This window comes from Hylobates moloch, unplaced genomic scaffold, assembly GCF_009828535.3.
Source record: "Hylobates moloch isolate HMO894 unplaced genomic scaffold, HMol_V3 SCAFFOLD_13, whole genome shotgun sequence".
NCBI lineage: Eukaryota > Metazoa > Chordata > Mammalia > Primates > Hylobatidae > Hylobates > Hylobates moloch.
This window is the reverse complement of record NW_026652288.1, coordinates 40596475-40614065: the sequence shown is the minus strand read 5'-3', so window position 1 is coordinate 40614065 and position 17591 is coordinate 40596475. Positions and strand designations below refer to the sequence as shown.

Below are 17591 nucleotides of genomic sequence, written 5' to 3'. Positions count from 1 at the left end.
ACTTCTGGTCTTGAACTTCTGGGCTCAAGTGATCCTCCTGCCTAAGCATTCCAAAGTGCTGGGATTATAGGCATGAGCCACAATGCCCAGCCTAAAAACTTATTTTGTGCCTGCTAAATAAGTACTAGGAGCTGTTAGGGAAACAAGGCTCAGAGCCTCAAGGCAAGAGATAAACTCCAAATAGTGAGAAGTACGGCAGCTGTGGTGTAGGTAAGGTGCAGGTGAGATAGATACTAAGCAAATAATTGTAATTTTAAAATCTTGGTTGTGATCAGGGCTCTGTGAAGGCTTTTGATACACTTAGTCTTTGGTGGGAAGAGAGGGGAGGAAGTTGTGGAAAGCTGCTTAGAGAAAGTGTCATTTAAGCTGAGAGGGGGAGGATGAGTAGTTCATAGCCAGGCAAAGTGGAGGAGGGGAGAACGCATACCACTTGGGTAGAGAGTGAAGCTCAGTGAGAGAGAGATGGGGCCGGAGAGTTTAGAGTCTTTCAGACAGCCTCAGCAACTAAGGGAAGCCATTAGATGGTTCTAAGCAGGGGAGAGTCTTGGCCAGATGTGCATTTTACAAAGGATGTTCTGTTTGGGGAACAGATGGGGGAGCATAAGAGCCAAGTGAGGAGGCCAGGTAGGAAGCTGTTCCAGCGATGCAGGAATAGATGATAGCAGCTAGCACCAAGGGGCCGTACTGAGGGAGAAAAGGCTGAATGGAGAACTGTTTGGGGGTGATAAGATTGATTATGCGAGGTAAGAAAGAAGTCAGTTACAATGAGGACTGGAGGTTAAGATGAAAGGACTGTCGAGTTGTTTGTAATGCTGCTGGGGGTCAAATCAGGTGAGGAATGAAAGTGTCTAATAGACTTAGGGATACGGAGGTCTCTGGCTTTTAGGGAGATCGTCTTGAAGAACAGTGGGAGGGGAGGGGAGGAAAGTGATTGGTGTGAGCTGAGGTGGGAGTGGGAGTGGAGGGAGCTGGCAACCCCAGCGCTTGCAGACCACACCTTCTGCGGCATGGGGCTGGGAGCGGAGGGCAGCTGCACCTCCGGGAGCTCCTGGTCAGCATTCCTAAGTCTAACTGAGCATTAAACACCTGGCGTTTTTTCTTTCTGTGTTTCCTGACAGTGGGAAGCCTTCAGCCTTCCAGAACTACAGAATTTCTTGCGCATCTTGGACAAGGAAGAAGATGAGCAGCTGCAGAACCTGAAGAGGCGCTACACAGCCTACAGACACAAGCTGGAAGAAGCCCTCCGCGAGGTGTGGAAGCCTGATTAAAGCGGGGCTCCCTGCCCGCGAGGCCCAGTGCAGGACCGATGTACAAAACAGCAGCAAGTGCCTCTCTTTTCAGAGGGCTGCTGTCTTGCCCCACTATGCTAGGGTCTTCCCCTTTCTATCTGTAGATTTTGTTCCCCAAACCTGGTCACACAGCATCCTGCACCTTGGCGTCCCATGTAAGGGACTCTGCAAGCTTGTTGTTCAGCACCGCAGTGTTACCTCTTGGCAAGCTGTGAACCTGTCGCCTCATCAGGAGCATTCGAGGGTGCTTGGAAGCATGAACTCTGGGGTGCGTTTTTTTTTTTTTTTTTTTTTTTTTTTGGTTATTTTAATTATGTGATGCTGTTAAGCTTACGGATATGCAGTTGATTTTTTAAAAAGCTTAACTAGGAATCTTTCTGAATACTTGTCCTATTTTGAAACTACCTGTCCGGTTTTTTGTTTGGTTTTGTTTTCTTTTCTTTTTTTAATGTCAGAGGAATCTATCTATGTGAATCGAAAGGCACAGGAATCTAGGAACTCTGAGGAATTTATTGTGAAGGATTTTGTTAGGGGGTTGACAGAGAAAGGAAAGTGTAAGTTTGGAAGAAGGCATGTGGGGTGGTGGCAAGCACTGCAGGCTATGGAAGGTGACTTGGCTTTTCAGTTAAGGGTAGTGGAGAAAGGGGTAGTTGCTTGTAAACGAGTTAAGAGCATTCAGTGTGGAGATGTTAAACCCATTTTAGGATCGCTTGGTTTCCTGGTGGGTAGAATGTGGGAACAGAGCCAGAGGTAGGAGCTAAACCAAAAGGAGGGACCCATGAACTCTGCAGCCGACCGATCAGAGAATCAGGCAGGTGGAGCCTACCGAGCTGGGCAGAGGTGGGCCTCACGCAGCTGGATCCCACCCTCTAACTCTGCCCTTTGGGAGTGGAAGGTCTGATTGGTGTAGCTGCTCTGCATAGGCAGGACAGTGACCGTTCACTAACTCTTGTTAAGTTACATACAGTGTATAGCTTTCCCCCACAGGTGGTTTTCAAAGTTGAGACGGAATTTGGGTAGGGGCAGCTGTTTTTCCCTTGATTGTTAGCTAGGATATTTATCAAGTAAACTTTGGTGACAATCACTGTCTTCCCTTTTATTCCTCCTTTCCTTTTCCTTTCTTCCCTTTTTTCTTTCCTTCCCTTCTGTCTCCCACCCTACCTTGTTCTTTTCCTCCCTCCCTCTCTTCCTCCCTCCCTCCCTCCCTCTCTCTCCCTCTCCCTTTTCTACATTGAAATCTGTTCTTACATAATATAGAACAGGGCTATTGAATAAAGACCCAATCCTAGCAGATCTTTAGTTCTAAAGGGCAACTTGACTGTGAGTAGGAGGGCCCCCAAGAAAGGGAGGAAAGTCCACACCCAGCTAACCACACAACAGGGCTTCGTTATGGAAATATTTTAACAAAAGTACATGTTATTACCAACCAAAGAAATGCATGTGCAATAGAAGCCTTCCTTAAAACAGGCTAAATAACCTCATTTTATGCAGCAGTTTAATCTGAGAGCAGAGGGAAAGGTGTGCAGTGGTTCCAGAGGGGCCCTTATATTCTATTTTTAGTCTAGATATTTTTTGTTTATAAATTCCCAAGGAATTGTTAACACTTTGGTGACACCTAATGGATTCTTTTTGAAATTCCAAGGTGCTTCAGTTCTTTGCCTAAGTGAACTGTGCCTTTTATTGCATTTCTGTTCCTCTCTTGGTGGCTCTTCTGACTTTTTGGAGAATACCCATCTTGTTGGAGGCAGACTTAAGTTGTTATGCTGCGCCACACAATTTACTGAGACAATCATATCTTCCTAAGCATTTAAGGAAAGTTGAAAAAAATAGAATTAGCAGCTATAAAATATGTATGGCACATCTTGTTTAATTTTGCATGTAACTTCTCTTTAGTACATTGATGAGGTTTTAGTGACATTGTCATCCAACACTTTACCTTTATTGTTCAGGGAATGCCTTCGTGATTTTTTTTACTGGTTTTACTATTCAGACTATGGCCTAGGTTTGAGTATATGGTTATTACCACCTGGTTTTTTAATTATTCATCCCAGTAAACTTATATTTTGTGAAGCATTTGTTTCTCAGATTAAGACACTGTTAGAACCTAAAGTAGTAGCTGATGGGTATCTGTGAATTTTTTTTTTTTTTTTACTTGAAGTAGATTGTCTGAATAGGCATCCTCATCTGTATTTATCCAGAACCTTGCTCACTGTCATGTGCACTACAAATTGCAATTTGGAAACTTACTGTATTGAAATTCTGTCAGTTCATGGTTCTTGAAGACTGATGTCCTTTCCCAAACACTGGTTACTGCAGCAGCATTTTTAATGTGTAAGTGAAGAAAAAAGGCCACAAAGGCCAAAGATTTTTTAAGAATCATTGTACAAATCGTTATGTTAAACTATCTAAGCTTTGCTGTAATACTATTTTCTCTTCAATATGTGATGGTACAGGAAAGATGTTAAATGAAGGGGTAGTATTGCAGGAGAGCATTTTAAATGGCAGAAGTAAAAAGTTATAATATTTATAATTTTGATGGGTTTTAGTTTATTTTTGTAGGGAAGATTTTTCTCCCCTAAAATAGTTTCTAGAATGGCAAAATTGTTTCCATTATTAAAAATTGAAGTTATTAGTTGTTTGTGTTTATTTATGATAATATGCTAGATTTAAAAAGGTCACAGGAGTGGGCTGAGCTGCTTTTGCAGATACACAGGGACACATGCTGCAATGCAACAACTTTACTAGGTTTGCGTGGGTCATATTTGTTCTCTCAGATGTCATTTTCTCTTTGCCTTATCCTCTGAGGAAAAATAACCCTAAGCTCACACAGCATATTCCAATTTATTTAAAACAATTGTTTTAATTTTTGAAATATACACATTTAAAAGTATATAAAGCATGCAAAAGAGGAGGGAGGCCGAGAGTGAAAAAATAAAAATAAAAAAGCATGCAAACAGTTTAAAGGATTATTATATAAAATGGACACCTCATGACCATTACCAAAATAGAACCTTGTCAGTTCTTTAGAAATCCTCTCCCTCCACCCCTGTTCTTGCCCTGAGGTCTCCTACCCCTGAAACATACCACTTCAACATAAAGTGAGTATTTGTATTTTTTTGTTCACCATGACTGCCTTACACAGATGGGATGGAGAGTGTCTGAGGAACCACAGGGACGATGGAGTTCCGCCCTGTGCGCACCTGCACCTCGGCTTTGTGCCATGGTGTTCAGCTTCCATGCCTGCTGTTGGGAGTGTTTTTACTACTACACTGCCCCCTGGAGGGGCTGATGAAATAGGAGCAAGGCTGGCACCAGATGGTAGAGGCCTTTCACGTACCATAGCTGCTCTCTAAATAAAAATACTGTGACAGAAAATTATGGCTCTGTATAATTTTGCTTTTCTACTGAAATATTCAGAGGAATCAGGTTTGGGGGTTCTACTTGGGTTACTACCCAAGGTGCGTGGGGAATGTTTGGGAATTTTTATATTTTTATCCTTTTTTTTGGAGATGGAGTCTCAGTATGTCACCCAGGCTGGAGTGCAGTGGCATGATCTTGGCTCACTGTAACCTCCACCTCCCAGGTTCAAGTGATTCTCCTGCCTCAGCCTCCCTAGTAGCTGGGATTACAGGTGCCTGCCACCACACCCGACTAATTTTTTTTTTTGTATTTTTAGTAGCGACGGGGTTTCTCCATGTTGGCTAGGCTGGTCTCAAACTCCTGACCTCAAGTGACCAACACACCTTGGCCTCCCAAAGTGCTGGGATTACAGGTAGTACTTTTTTTTTTTTTTAAGTCATTTTTTTTTTTTTTTTTTTTTGAGATAGAGTTTCACTCTGTCTCCCAGGCTGGAGTGCAGTGGCACAATCTGGGCTCACTGCAACCTCCACCTCCTAGGTTCAAGTGATTCTCCTGCCTCAGCCTCCTGAGTAGATGGGATAACAGGCGTGTGCCACCACACCTGGCTAATTTTTGTATTTTTAGTAAAGACGGGGTTTCACCCTGTTGGCCAAGGTGTTCTGAAACTCCCGACCTCAGGTAATCTGCTGACCTTGGCCTCCCAGAGTGCTGGGATTACAGGCATGAGCCACCGTGCTTGGCTCACGTGAATATTTATTGAAACAACAGTTATCAATTGGTGACAAATTCGGAGACACTGTCAGATAACGCTAATTAGGTGTTTTGTTTTGTTGAAAGAAGGGGGCCAGGCACGGTGGCTCATGCCTGTAATCCCAGCACTTTGGGAGGCCGAGGCGGGCTGATTTCTTGAGGCCGGGAGTTCAAGACCAGGTTGGCCAACATGGCAAAACCTCTTCTCTGCTAAAAATATAAAAATTAGCCAGGCGTGGTGGCACACGACTGCTGTCTCAGCTACTTAAGAAGCTGAGGCAGGAGGATTGCTTGAACCCGGGAGGCGGGGGCTGTAGTGAGCCGTGATTGCGCCACTGTACTCCAGCCTGGGCAACAGAGCAAGACTCTATGTCAAAAAAAAAAAAAAAATGAGGGTGGTGGTGAAGGTCTACACTATAGTAGCCAATGCCAACAAAATGCTTACCATGTGCTAGGCATTCTTCTGAAATGCTTAATATGTATATTAACTCATTGACTCCCCCATGACGTTACCACACTATTACTTCATATCCCTTTTTTCACAGATGTGGAAACGGACATGTTGAGGTTTAGCAGCTTGCTCAAGGCCACTGTGTGAGTGAGTGGCAGAGCCGGGCACTGCCCTGTTTCTCTACCATCTTTTCCTGTAAGTGCTCTCTAGTTTCTCAGTTAAATCGCCTATTGAGTAAAGGAGCAAAAGTCTGTTAAATTGCCGTAATGGACAGTTCACCCCGAAGCGTAACTGTTCTGGTGCCATTGGGGTTTGTTGATATCAGTGTGTTCTCATCCATTTTGGTTCATTTATCATTTCATTTAGGTGATTATACTAAGTCACATAGAATGAAATGCTAACCTGTGCTTTCTTTTTATTTTTTGGGATGGGGTCTCACCTTGTCATCCAGGCTGGAGCGTAGTGGCGTGATTATGGCTTACTGCAGCCTTAACCTCCTTGGCTTAAGAGATCCTCCCATCTCAGCCTCTCAAGTAGCTGGGACTACAGGTGCCTGCCACCACATCCAGCTAATTTTTTTTCATTTTTGTAAAGATGGAGTCAGGCTATATTACCCACGCTGGTCTCAAACTCCTGGGCTTAAGTGATCCTCCTGCTTTGGCCTCCTAAAGGACTGGGATTACAGCCACCATGCCCAGCCTGGACCTGTGTTTTCATTTAGAGGTTCTGTTGCATGGGGGAAATAACACGGCAGGTAACCAAACTTAGTGGTCTCACTGCAGTTGGTAAGACAATTCTCCTGGAACCACCGGAAGAACAGCTTCAGTACTACAGAGTGCAATAGGAGCCACAAAACTTGTGCAAAGGTTTGACTCATGGAACCATTCCCCCAAACAAGGCTCATCCTCTGCAGAGACACTAGGAGGTAAGTATTCAAAGTCTAAAGCGTACGCTTGTGTGGTGTGAATCACTACTTGCTTAATTGAATGTATAAGAAAGAAGTTTTATATAAGGATAAAGGTGGGGGGGGCAGGTGTGGTGAAGGCTAGAATAGGAGGGAGTGGGGACTAGCTGGGTTATATACCAACAACTCTGAAGCTAAATCATTTATTCCATCTGCAGGCTTGGATCTGGGTTTGGGTTTTTGTTTTTTGTCTTTTGGGTTTTTTTTGTCTGTTGGTTTTGGTTTCATTTTGTTTTGTTTTTTTTGACAAGTCTTTCCCTATTCTAGGAGATGAGAATAGCAGGGCACAGGATAGACCCCTTTGATCTTAAATAGTGTTTCCAAAGGATGATTGTGGTTCTCACGTGTTTGGCTGAGGCTGCATTTAGCATCAAGTGAACTCTGAAAGCTCCTCTCTTCTTCTTGTTTCTGAGAAATGTGAGCCCCTTTAAGTATTATTTACACACAAAAAAAACAAAACATCGGGGCTCTTTGTAAACTTTTTTCAAAAGAAATCGGGATTTGACTTTGTTTTGGGGAGGGAGTTATTTCAATCAGGAGAGTTCATTTTTTTCTCTTTCTAAACGAGGAGTTCCGATTACAATGCGCCTGGGTCATTAAGGTCATCTATCTGGTTTGTGTTTGCTGGCATATGTACCGCGGGCTGTTGAGCCACGCTTTGTGGACACGTGGGATTCATTAAGCCCTCTGTGATTCCTGTCTCTGAAGTGGCTTTCTAGGGAGGCTGTGCTCTAGAGGGTTTTTCCATTTACAGGTGCAGTAAAATTTGTTTAAATTCTAAAAATTCTGAAGCAGCAAACTTTAGTGCCTTGCCAAAACTTAGAATTCTTGAATTACTGCTGTTGCAGGCAGGGAGGTAACAGCTTAAATTCAAACCTTTTACTCAGAACTATAAATGGTGTCTTCAGATTCTTTTAAAGATGGTGAACATTTCAAATCTTTTTCTTGCATATGTGATCTTTACAAGGAAAACATTCATAGTCAATTTTGTTTAGGTCAGATTGAGCATTTCGAGGCCTTATCAATAAAAGATGCTTGACTGAGCGGTTAAGGGCAACCATAGAAACTGAGGAACATAAAGACCAGCTTTCAGAAAACTTCCAGTTCTTTTTTTTTTTTTTTTTTGAGACAGAGTCTCGCTCTGTCGCCCAGGCTGGAGTGCAGTGGCTTGGTCTTGGCTCACTGCAGCCTGCGCCTCCCAAGCTCAAGCAATTCTCCTGACTCAGCCTCCCAAATAGCTGGGATTACAGGCACCCACCACCACGCCCAGCTAATTTTTGTATTTTTAGTAGAGACAGGGTTTCACCATGTTGGCCAGGCCGGTCTTGAACTGCTAACTTCAGGTGATCCACCTGCCTTGGCCTCCCAAAATGCTGCGATTACAGAGGTGAGCCACTGTGCTCAGCCATCGGAAAACTTCCAGTTCTATCGCCTTTATCTAGATACGGTTTGTATAGGAGTTTGTGTGTGCTGGGGAAGGAAGTGGGCTTTAAGGAAGATAAGGGTGTAGTGGTGTCAGGGAGGCCAGAAATAATGTCCCCTTTATCATGGAAAGTTATTTGTTATGAAGGTGGTAGTTAGGAAAAGGCAATGTTTAGTATCTGTTGGAAGAGATTTCAAGACAAAATGAGGTTACCACACTATTTCTTCACAGACTGCCTTCGGAACCATGGAAGGTGCTGAATTTTGTTTTTTCGAGATGGATCTTGCTCTGTTACACAGTAGCATGATCATAGCTCACTAAAGCCTCTAGTTTCTAGGCTCAAGCAATCATCCCACCTCAGCCTCAAGTTGCTGGGACTAGAGGGGCATGCCACCATGCCCAGCAAATTTTTTAATTTTTTTGTGGAGATGAGGTCTGGCTATGTTGTCCAGGCTGGTCTCGAACTCCTGGTCTCATGATCTTTCTGTCTTGACCTCTCAAGACATTAGGATTATAGGCGTAAGCCACTGCCCAAGCTGATTTTTTAAAGGCAGATTTTTCTGTTCCGTGACTCTGAAGCTACTTAATCTGAATCTCTGGTACTGGCCCCTGAGAATCTGCCATTTTAATAAGTGCCCCATATTTTTTCAAATGCCGACTGCAAATCCTAGAGCTCTACAGAGAGTTTCTGGGGCTGAAGGGATACATCATTGTGCACAGAGTATTTCCCTCATACCCCTTGTTTTGAAATTTTAAATAAATTACTTCCAAATTGAGAGTAATGACTAGCCTGCAAAGAGGCTTTCTGACCTGTCTCACTTAGCCCTGGAAAGGACAATTCTATATACCCTGTTCCCCTGGACCATGGCTAATTGCATCTTAGATCTCCGCTGAAAGGCCATTGATCAACTAGATTTTCTCAATATTTTATTTATTTATTTATTTAGAGACAGAGTCTCGCTCTGTTGCCCAGGCTAGTGTGCAGTGGCGTGATCTTGGCTCACTACAGCTCCACCTCCACCTCCACCTCCCGAGTTCAAGTGATTCTTGTCCCTTACCCTCCCAGTTAGCTGAGATTACAGGTGCCCACCACGACGCCTGGCAGATTTTTTTTTTTTTTTTTTTTTTTTTAGTAGGGATGGCGTTTCACCATGTTGGCCAGCCTGGTCTCAAACTCCTGGCCTCAGGTGATCTGCTCGCCTCGGCCTCGCAAAGTGCTGGGATTACGTGTGTGAGCCACCATGCCCGGCCATAGGGAAACTTGTGGCCAGCTACTTGGGAGACTGAGACAGGAGAATCTCTTGAACCCGAGAGGCAGAGGTTGCAGTGAGCCGAGATTTCGTCACTGTACTCCAGCCTGGGTGACAGAGTGGGACTCCCTCTCAAAAAAAAAAAAGTAATAATTACTCTTATTACTCTTATTCTGTTTTCTCTCTCTCTCTCTCTACATATATGTATGTATGTATGTATGTATGTAGTGACCTCTATTACCTATCGGCTAGCTTTAAAGAAGCTTGCCAAATGACAAGTGCTGATATTGCTGCTGCTACCAACTTCATAGGTCTTTCAGGAATTTACTGTTTACAAGTGTCTGCAGTATGAAGCTTTAATGCATATGATCTATAATATTCTGACCTAACATTTAAGCTTCCACATTATTGGAAACACAGGTCTACATGTGGTCCTTCTTTCGCCTCTTTCCCTCCCTCCTTTCTGTCTTATTTAATGTCCTTGTATCCTGTGATATCTGTACTCTTTTTTTTTTTTTGAGATGGGGTCTCGCTCTGTTGCCCAGGCTGGAGTGCAGTGACACAATCTCGGCTCACTGCAAGCTCTGCCTCCTGGGTTCACACCATTCTCCTGCCTCAGCCTCCTGAGTAGCTGGGACTACAGGCACCCACCACCATGCCCAGCTAATTTTTTTGTATTTTTTTTTAGTAGAGAGAGGGTTTCACCATGTTAGCCAGGATGGTCTCGATCTCCTGACCTTGTGATCTGCCCGCCTCGGCCTCCCAAAATGCTGGGATTACAGGCGTGAGCCACCGCCCCGGCCTATTTATTTTTTAATTGAGATGGAATTTCGCTCTTTTTGCCCAGGCTGGAGTGCAATGGCACCATCTCGGCTCATTGCAACCTCCGCCTCCTGGGTTCAAATGATTCTGCTGCCTCAGCCTCCCAAGTAGCTGGGATTACAGGCATACGTCACCACGCCTGGCTAATTCTGTATTTTTAGTAGAGACGGGGATTTCTCCATGTTGGTCAGGCTGATCTCGAACTCCCGACCTCAGGTGATCTGCCCGCCTCGGCCTCCCAAAGTACTGGGATTACAGGCATGAGCCACCGCACCTGGCCTTTTTTTTTTTTTTTTTTTCCCAAGTCCGCACTGCCTGGTCCCGTGACCCACCCCCTAGAACTGGGTAGATTATGATGAGTGAGAACATCATGAACTCTATTATGAAACTCAGAGTCCATGTGTAGTATAAACTGTTAAGTGTCATAGAGATAAAATTCAGTGTACTATGAGTGTATAATTTAGGAGGACAGAGAAGGTGTCCTTGAGAAAGTGATTTAGAGCTGAGATCTTGAGGAGGAGGAGGAGGGGTTACCTAGAATAACTTATATGAACATGTTCTGCATGGTGGGGACTGGTGTCTGAGGTCTTTTTGACAGTGTGTTTTATCAGGATTACTCTTGCTGGTTCCCCGCCCCCCCATGGCAAAAACCTCAATTACTTTTGTGCCAACCTATAATATTATAAGCAAAGAACTTTAGGCCTAAATAATTCTCCTCACGTTAAGAATTCATCTTTGGCAAGGGTGGAGTTAAAATTAACAATGGCAGGCCGGGCGCCATGGCTCCTGCCTGTAATCCCAGCACTTTGGGAGGCTGAGGCAGGAGGATCACCTGAGGTCAGGAGTTCTAGACCAGCCTGGCCAACATGCACCTAGCTGGGCACGGTAGTGCCCAGCTCTCAACTACTTGGGAGACTGAGGCAGGAGAATTGCTTGAACCAGGGAGATGGAGGTTGCTGTGAGCTGAGATCGCATCACTGCATTCCAGCCTGGGTGACAGAATAGGACTCTGTCCCCTTCGCCCTCTCCCCCAAAAATTTTACAATGTCAATTGCTCTGGCTCAAACGTATTTTTTCCCCTTGTAAAATGGAGAGGACATTACTTGTTTGCCTACCTCACAGGGCTGCTGTGAGGACCAGATAAGATCGGGAATGTGCAAGTATCTTGTGCGTTGTAATTCCTGGTGTAGTGTGAGATGGTATTATTTTCCAACTATTTGTGCCTACAGTAATGTGGCTGTTTCACTTCTGGGCCAATGATAGATGCTTATCTATCATTCTAGAGGCATCCTAGGTGCCAGTTTCCAAGATGGACATTTTTCCAAGCAGAAAGGGTTTTGTTTTGTTTTCTTTTCTCTTAAAAATTCATGGCCGGACGTGGTGGCTCACGCCTGTGATCCCAGCACTTTGGGAGGCCAAGGTGGGTGGATCGCCTGAGGTCAGGAGTTTGAGACCAGCCTGGCCAACATAGTGAAACCCTGTCTCTACTAAAAAAAATAGAAAAATAGCTGGGCGTGGTGGCAGGCACCTGTAATCCCAGCTACTCGGGAAGCTGAGGCAGGAGAATCGCTTGAACCTGGGAGGCGGAGGTTGCAGTGAGCCAAGATTGCACCATTGGACTCCAGCCTGGGCAACAAGAGCGAAACTCCGTCTCAAAAAAAATAAAAAATAAAAAATTCATGCTAAGGGAAGGAAATAGAGTTAAAAGCAAAACATTCAAGATTCTTAGGGTGATTGGTAGGCCAGATCGTTTAGTGCCTTGCCTTGTGCTCCCTAAAAATACAGTCACAAAGTGTTCTTTCTTCCTTGACAAGATAGAGCCCAAATGCTCAGAGCAGCTGGGACCGGGGATGCCCAGGTTTTCATATCAACGTAAGGCACAGAGTGATGTTGCATGATCCAGACGGCTGTGTGTCCGGTGCAGTCGGGGGCCTTGACTTTTGTTTCTAGTCCATGTTTTTATGCATGTAAATTCTCCCCTAGATAGTAATCTCCTTGGAGACTGGACCATATCTTCAGTTCACTTTGCATCTCTCCTAGCCGCAGGGCACAGCATTTGTGGGACTAAACATTTCATAGACATGTCTGGAAACAGCCAGTTGGGCAGCTTTGAGACGGGAAGGTAGCCCTCTACAGAGAGACCCGGAGCTGCAGCTTCCTGCCGCTCCTCATCAGCCAGTGTTCACCTTTGGCTGAACTCTTAAACAGGACCTTCGTTGGCATTACAGGAAGAAGGAGAGGGGCCAGGATGGTTGCAGGCCAGAGGGTTGTTATCCCCTGCTGTGCAGAGGACCAGACGTGGCATCATGGGCTTCATCCTTTGTGGGAGCATTGATGGGCATTGAGCTTTAGGCTGAAGCCTGCCCTGATAGATGACAAAGTGAGTAGTCACTTGCTCCAGACTGCTGGAAAGAACCCGAGTTGTCGTGTTGATCTCAGGCCTAATTAGTGTGCTGCTCACCTAATCTGGGAGACGCTGGGTAAAAGGGACTGGGAGGAAATGTACACAAAGCAGCCCCTTTCTTAGGGACTTAAGTGGGAACAGAATCAATTGTGCATCTGAGCTACTTTCCCATCGTTGGGTGGAGGAAGGGAGAAGTGACCGATGGTCTTGATTTGGACAACAGGTGCCTTGGAAACCCAGGCAGAATCTTGGCGTGCTGCAGCTGCTGAGGGGCCGCTCTCCCAAGCTGCAACTCTCCCTTGCACCAGCTTTTGGGAGTTACAAAGACCGACTAGAGAGAAGACTTTGGACTCGTGACTGGAGCCTGCCAGCCAAGAGTCCATTAAAATATTTTCCAACATGTGCTGAGAACATTTTAGCAACCATTCCAACAAAGAAGCTTCCACTTGGTTTTAGTGACAATAGCTAGGAACCAGTGCTTATTTCTATTATTTCAGTATGTAATGTACATATTTTCCCCCACTTTGGAGACAATCTGAGCCTCTACCGCTGGACACCTCTGCTCTACCCTGTAGTAAAAAGGGCTCCCTGCTCGATGCACTGGAAGCCGATACCATGACACTGGGTTTTTTGTTGTTTTTGAGAAAAGCTTTATATTATATATAAGTCGACTCACAAGGAGATAGGAGTGGAGTGTCAAGCTCAAATATTTCTCCCTGTGCTGTCTTTAAGGCAGGTAGTAATTTTATTAGAAAAGATTAGACAGGCATGCTGGAGCATGCCTGTAGCATGCCTGATGCCTGTAGTCCCAGCTGCTTGGGAGGCTGAGGCAGGAGGATCATTTGAGCACAGGTGGCATTGCACTCCAGCCTAAGTGACAGACTGAGACCCTGTCTCCAAAAAAAAAAAAGAAAAGAAAAAAAGAAAAGATTTAGGCCGGGCACCATGGCTCATGCCTCTAATCCCAGCACTTTGGGAGACTGAGGTGGGAGGATCACTTGAGGCCAGGAGTTCAAGGACAGCATGGGAAAACATAGTGAGATCCCATTCCATTTCTACAAAAAAATTTTAAAAATTAGCTGGGTGTGGTGCCACGTGCCTGTGTCCCAGCTACTCGGGAGGCTAAGGCAGGAGGATTGCTTGAGGCTGGGTGGTTGAGGCTGCAGTGAGCCATGATCACAATACTGTACTCCAGTCTAGGCAACATAGCAAGCCCATGTCTCAAACCACCCCTGCAAAACCCCCAAAACAGAGAGCCCCATCTCTATAAAAAAAAGGAGTTTGGGGGTGGATACTGGGATTAGCAGGTGCTTGGTGGAAGGAAAAGGGAAGTCTGGAAAGTCCATGGGTGCATGTAGTTATTTCTTTATGCAAACTCGGGTCAAAGGTGCAAATTTGGGGAGTTCGTGTGAAATATGCAGTGGAAATTCAGGCTGTGACGTCAGCAGACTCGTTCTACGCAAAATCTAATTAGCTAGTTTTCTTTTAAAATCTGCTATCCTGTAAATTCAAGAATTTTTGTTACTGTTTTTTAATCCTTTGGGGGCACAGTTTTAATTTTAGCTTTTTATTTTTATTTATTTATTGTTTTTGAGATGGAGTTTCACTCTTGTTGCTCAGGCTGGAGTGCAGTGGTGCGATCTTGGCTCACTACAACCTCCACCTCCTGGATTCAAGCGATTCTCCTGCCTCAGCTTCCTGAGTAGCTGGGATTACAGGTAACTGCCAGCACGCCCAGCTAATTTTTGTATTTTTAGTAGAGACGGGGTTTCACCATGTTGCCCAGGCTGGTCTAGAACTCCTGACCTCAGGTGATCCAGCTGCCTTGGCCTCCCAAAGAGCTGGTATTACAGGCATGAGCCACCATGCCCAGCCAGTTTTAGTTTTTTAGCAAGTTCTTTTCTTATCTGCTATCCTGTAAGCCCAAGAATTTAGTCATTTTTCTTTAACTTTTTGGGGCACAGTTTCACTACAGGTACCTACAGTTGGGTATTGGGTGGGTGCAAAAGTAATCACGATTTTTTGTCATTGGCAAAACTTTTGCACCCGCCTAATAGATTTGGCAAAAGGCTGGCCCAGTTTATCTCAGTAAACCAGCTTTGGTCATTTTATTAGTTATATATTGCTGCGTATCAAGTTGCTCCCAAACCAGCAGCTTACAACAGCATTAAACATTTTTTAGGCTGGGCGCAGTGGCTCACGCCTGTAATCCCAGGACTTTGGGAGGCCAAGGCGGGCGGATCACCTGATGTCAGCAGTTCAAGACCAACCTCAACATGGAGAAACCCCATCTCTACTAAAAATACAAAATTAGCCGGGCGTGGTGGTGCATGCCTGTAATCCCAGATACTCGGGAGGCTGAGGCAGGAGGATTGCTTGAACCTGGGAGGCAGAGGTTGTGGTGAGCCGAGATCGTGCCATTGCACTCCAGCCTGGGCAACAAGAGTGAACTCCATATCAAAAAAAAAAAAAAAAGCAAACAAACAAAAAACATTTTTTAGATCATGTTATTATATTCTGTGGGTCAGGAGTCTAGTAGCAGCTTAGCTTGATGGTCCTTGCTTGGTCTCTCACGAGGCTGCAGTTATGATGGCTAGGGCTGCAGTCATCTGAAGTCTTGACTGGGGCTTGGAGGATCTGCTTCCAAGGTGGCTCTCTCACATGCCTGGCAAGTTGGGGCTGGTTGTTTTCAAGAAGCTTCAGATCCTCACCACGTGGACCTCACCAAAGATCTACTTTGGTGTCATTGATATGGCAATAGTTTTCTCCCAGAGTTATCCAAGAGAGAGCAAGGCAGAAGTGGCCATGTCTTTTAGGACCTAGTTGTGGAAGTCACACAGCATCACAGGTGCCCTATTATACTGGTCACATGGACCAACCCTGATGCATTGTGGGAGGAAACTGCACAAGGATAATTAGGCGCCATCTTGGAGGCTGGCTATCACAGCCATGCTGGAAACAGTTAAATGAGGCATACAGAGAGGAGCCCTCTTTTTACTTGTTTTCTGCCAGCAAGGCTATAGTGCAGGACGAGAAGACACTTGAATGGCAGTGGCACCTTCTCATCTTAGTCTGAAACCATTGTTTCCCTGTAAGTACAGGTATGAGAGACGAGTTCTCTTTTCAGTCTACATAATAATGTCCTGGAGGAATAGAATAATTCCCTTTTATAACTAAGCTCACCACCAGGCAGAGTAGGCACTCACATATATAATGAGGTGGGGACACAGCCTCACAGATCATGGTGACAGCAGAGTTAATGGAAAGATGGCTTTGAAACCACATCTTTGAAATTCTGACTCTTCTTTGACGAATTAGCTTTGTGAGTTTGCATAAATTAAGCTGAGGGAAATAAATCTATCTTATGGCGCTGTTTTTATCCTCCCAAAATGATAATTACAAGCATCTTTATATCTCTCCATCCTTTGAGAACCTATCGTCATCAGTTAGAGGTGCAGGTTACGATGACATATATGGATATCAGTCTCACCAGCAGGTGGTCATGAAATCTTCCTCTCAAAGACTAAGATTTAGAACTGTTAAGGCTGGGCGCAGTGGCTCACGCCTGTACTCCCAGCACTTTGGGAGGCCGAGGCAGGCGGATCACGAGGTCAGGAGTTGGAGGCCATCCTGGCCAACATGGTGAAACCCTGTCTCTACTAAAAATACAGAAATTAGCCTGGCGTGGTGGCAGCTACTCGGGAGGCTGAGGCAGGAGAATCGCTTGAACCCGGGAGGTGGAGGTTGCAGTGAGCCGAGATTGCGCCATTGCAATCCAGCCTGGGCGACAGAGCAAGACTCCGTCTCAAAAAAAAAAAAAAAAAAAAAAAAAGATTTACAACTGTCATCTACTCTACCATATTCCAGGAGCTAGCTCCCATGTCCCACATCTAAATCTTGTCTTATTCAGTGATTCTAGGCCATCAGTAGACATCTCAGCACAATGCTTTTAGCTTGTATCCTTTGGGCTCTCTGGTTGTCAGCCTCAACAGACTTTCGTGTACACATATGACCAGCCCTTTATATCCACTGGTGGTGGCTGGGTGCAGTGGTTCATGCCCATTATCCCAGCACTTTGGGAGGCCAAGGCAGGTGGCTCTCTTGAGCCCAGGAGTTCAAGACCAGCCTGGGCAACATGGCAAAACCCCGTCTCTATAAGAAATATAAAAATTAGCTGGGCACAGTGGTGTGTGCCTATAGTCTCAGCTACTTGGGAGGCTGAGATGGGAGGATCAGTTGAGCCTGGGAGACAGAGGTTGTGGTGTGCCAAGATAGGGCCACTGCATCCAGCCTGGGCAAAAGAGCGAGACCCTGTCTCAAAAAATAAAAATAAATCCACTGGTGGTAGAGGAAGATGAAACAAACCTACTTCTGTAGGGAATTTGGTTCTACAGGGCAGGGTCCAGTTTCAGTGGGAATAGCTGGGATAAGTTAAAAAAAAAAAGGATCTAATGGAGTCTGTATTTATCTTCACTCCGAGTCTATGCAAGTGAAGATTCTCTTCCTCCTTGTTGATGGCTTGACTGTGATGTAATCAAATTTCCAATGTTTAGGATGGTAATTTAGTGACTTTACGGGTGCTCTGTACCATCTTGCGTTTCTATTAGTATTTGGCCAGTGATCACAGGGGCTCTCCTTTCTCTTCCACCTTTCTCTAGTATTTAGACAAAGGCCAGACCAGGTAGCTCTCAAAACTAAATCCGACCCGATGCCTAACCTTGTTATCCTTTCCCTTTTCATCACTTTGACTTGATGTCTTGTCTTGAAATATGGAAGGCCAGCACCCACTTCTCTTTCCCATGTTTCTTTTGGCCTTAGGTCCCAGGTAAAAAAAAAAAAAAAAAAAATCTCACTTAAGCATTTAGGTCTGCAATTGCT

General features: G+C 45.0%; 1 protein-coding gene across 1 annotated transcript in view; it reads left to right on the top strand.

Annotated features, from left to right (window-relative positions):
- Nucleotides 1-4785, top strand: part of RASSF3 (Ras association domain family member 3) — an 87102-nt gene extending 82317 nt beyond the window's left edge. Inside the window, exon 5 of the mRNA XM_032173156.2 lies at nt 1119-4785. Coding sequence (XP_032029047.1) covers nt 1119-1268 — 150 coding nt within the window. The 3' untranslated portion in view covers nt 1269-4785. The remainder of the gene's footprint in view (nt 1-1118) is intronic.
- The last annotated feature ends 12806 nt before the right edge of the window (nt 4786-17591 follow it).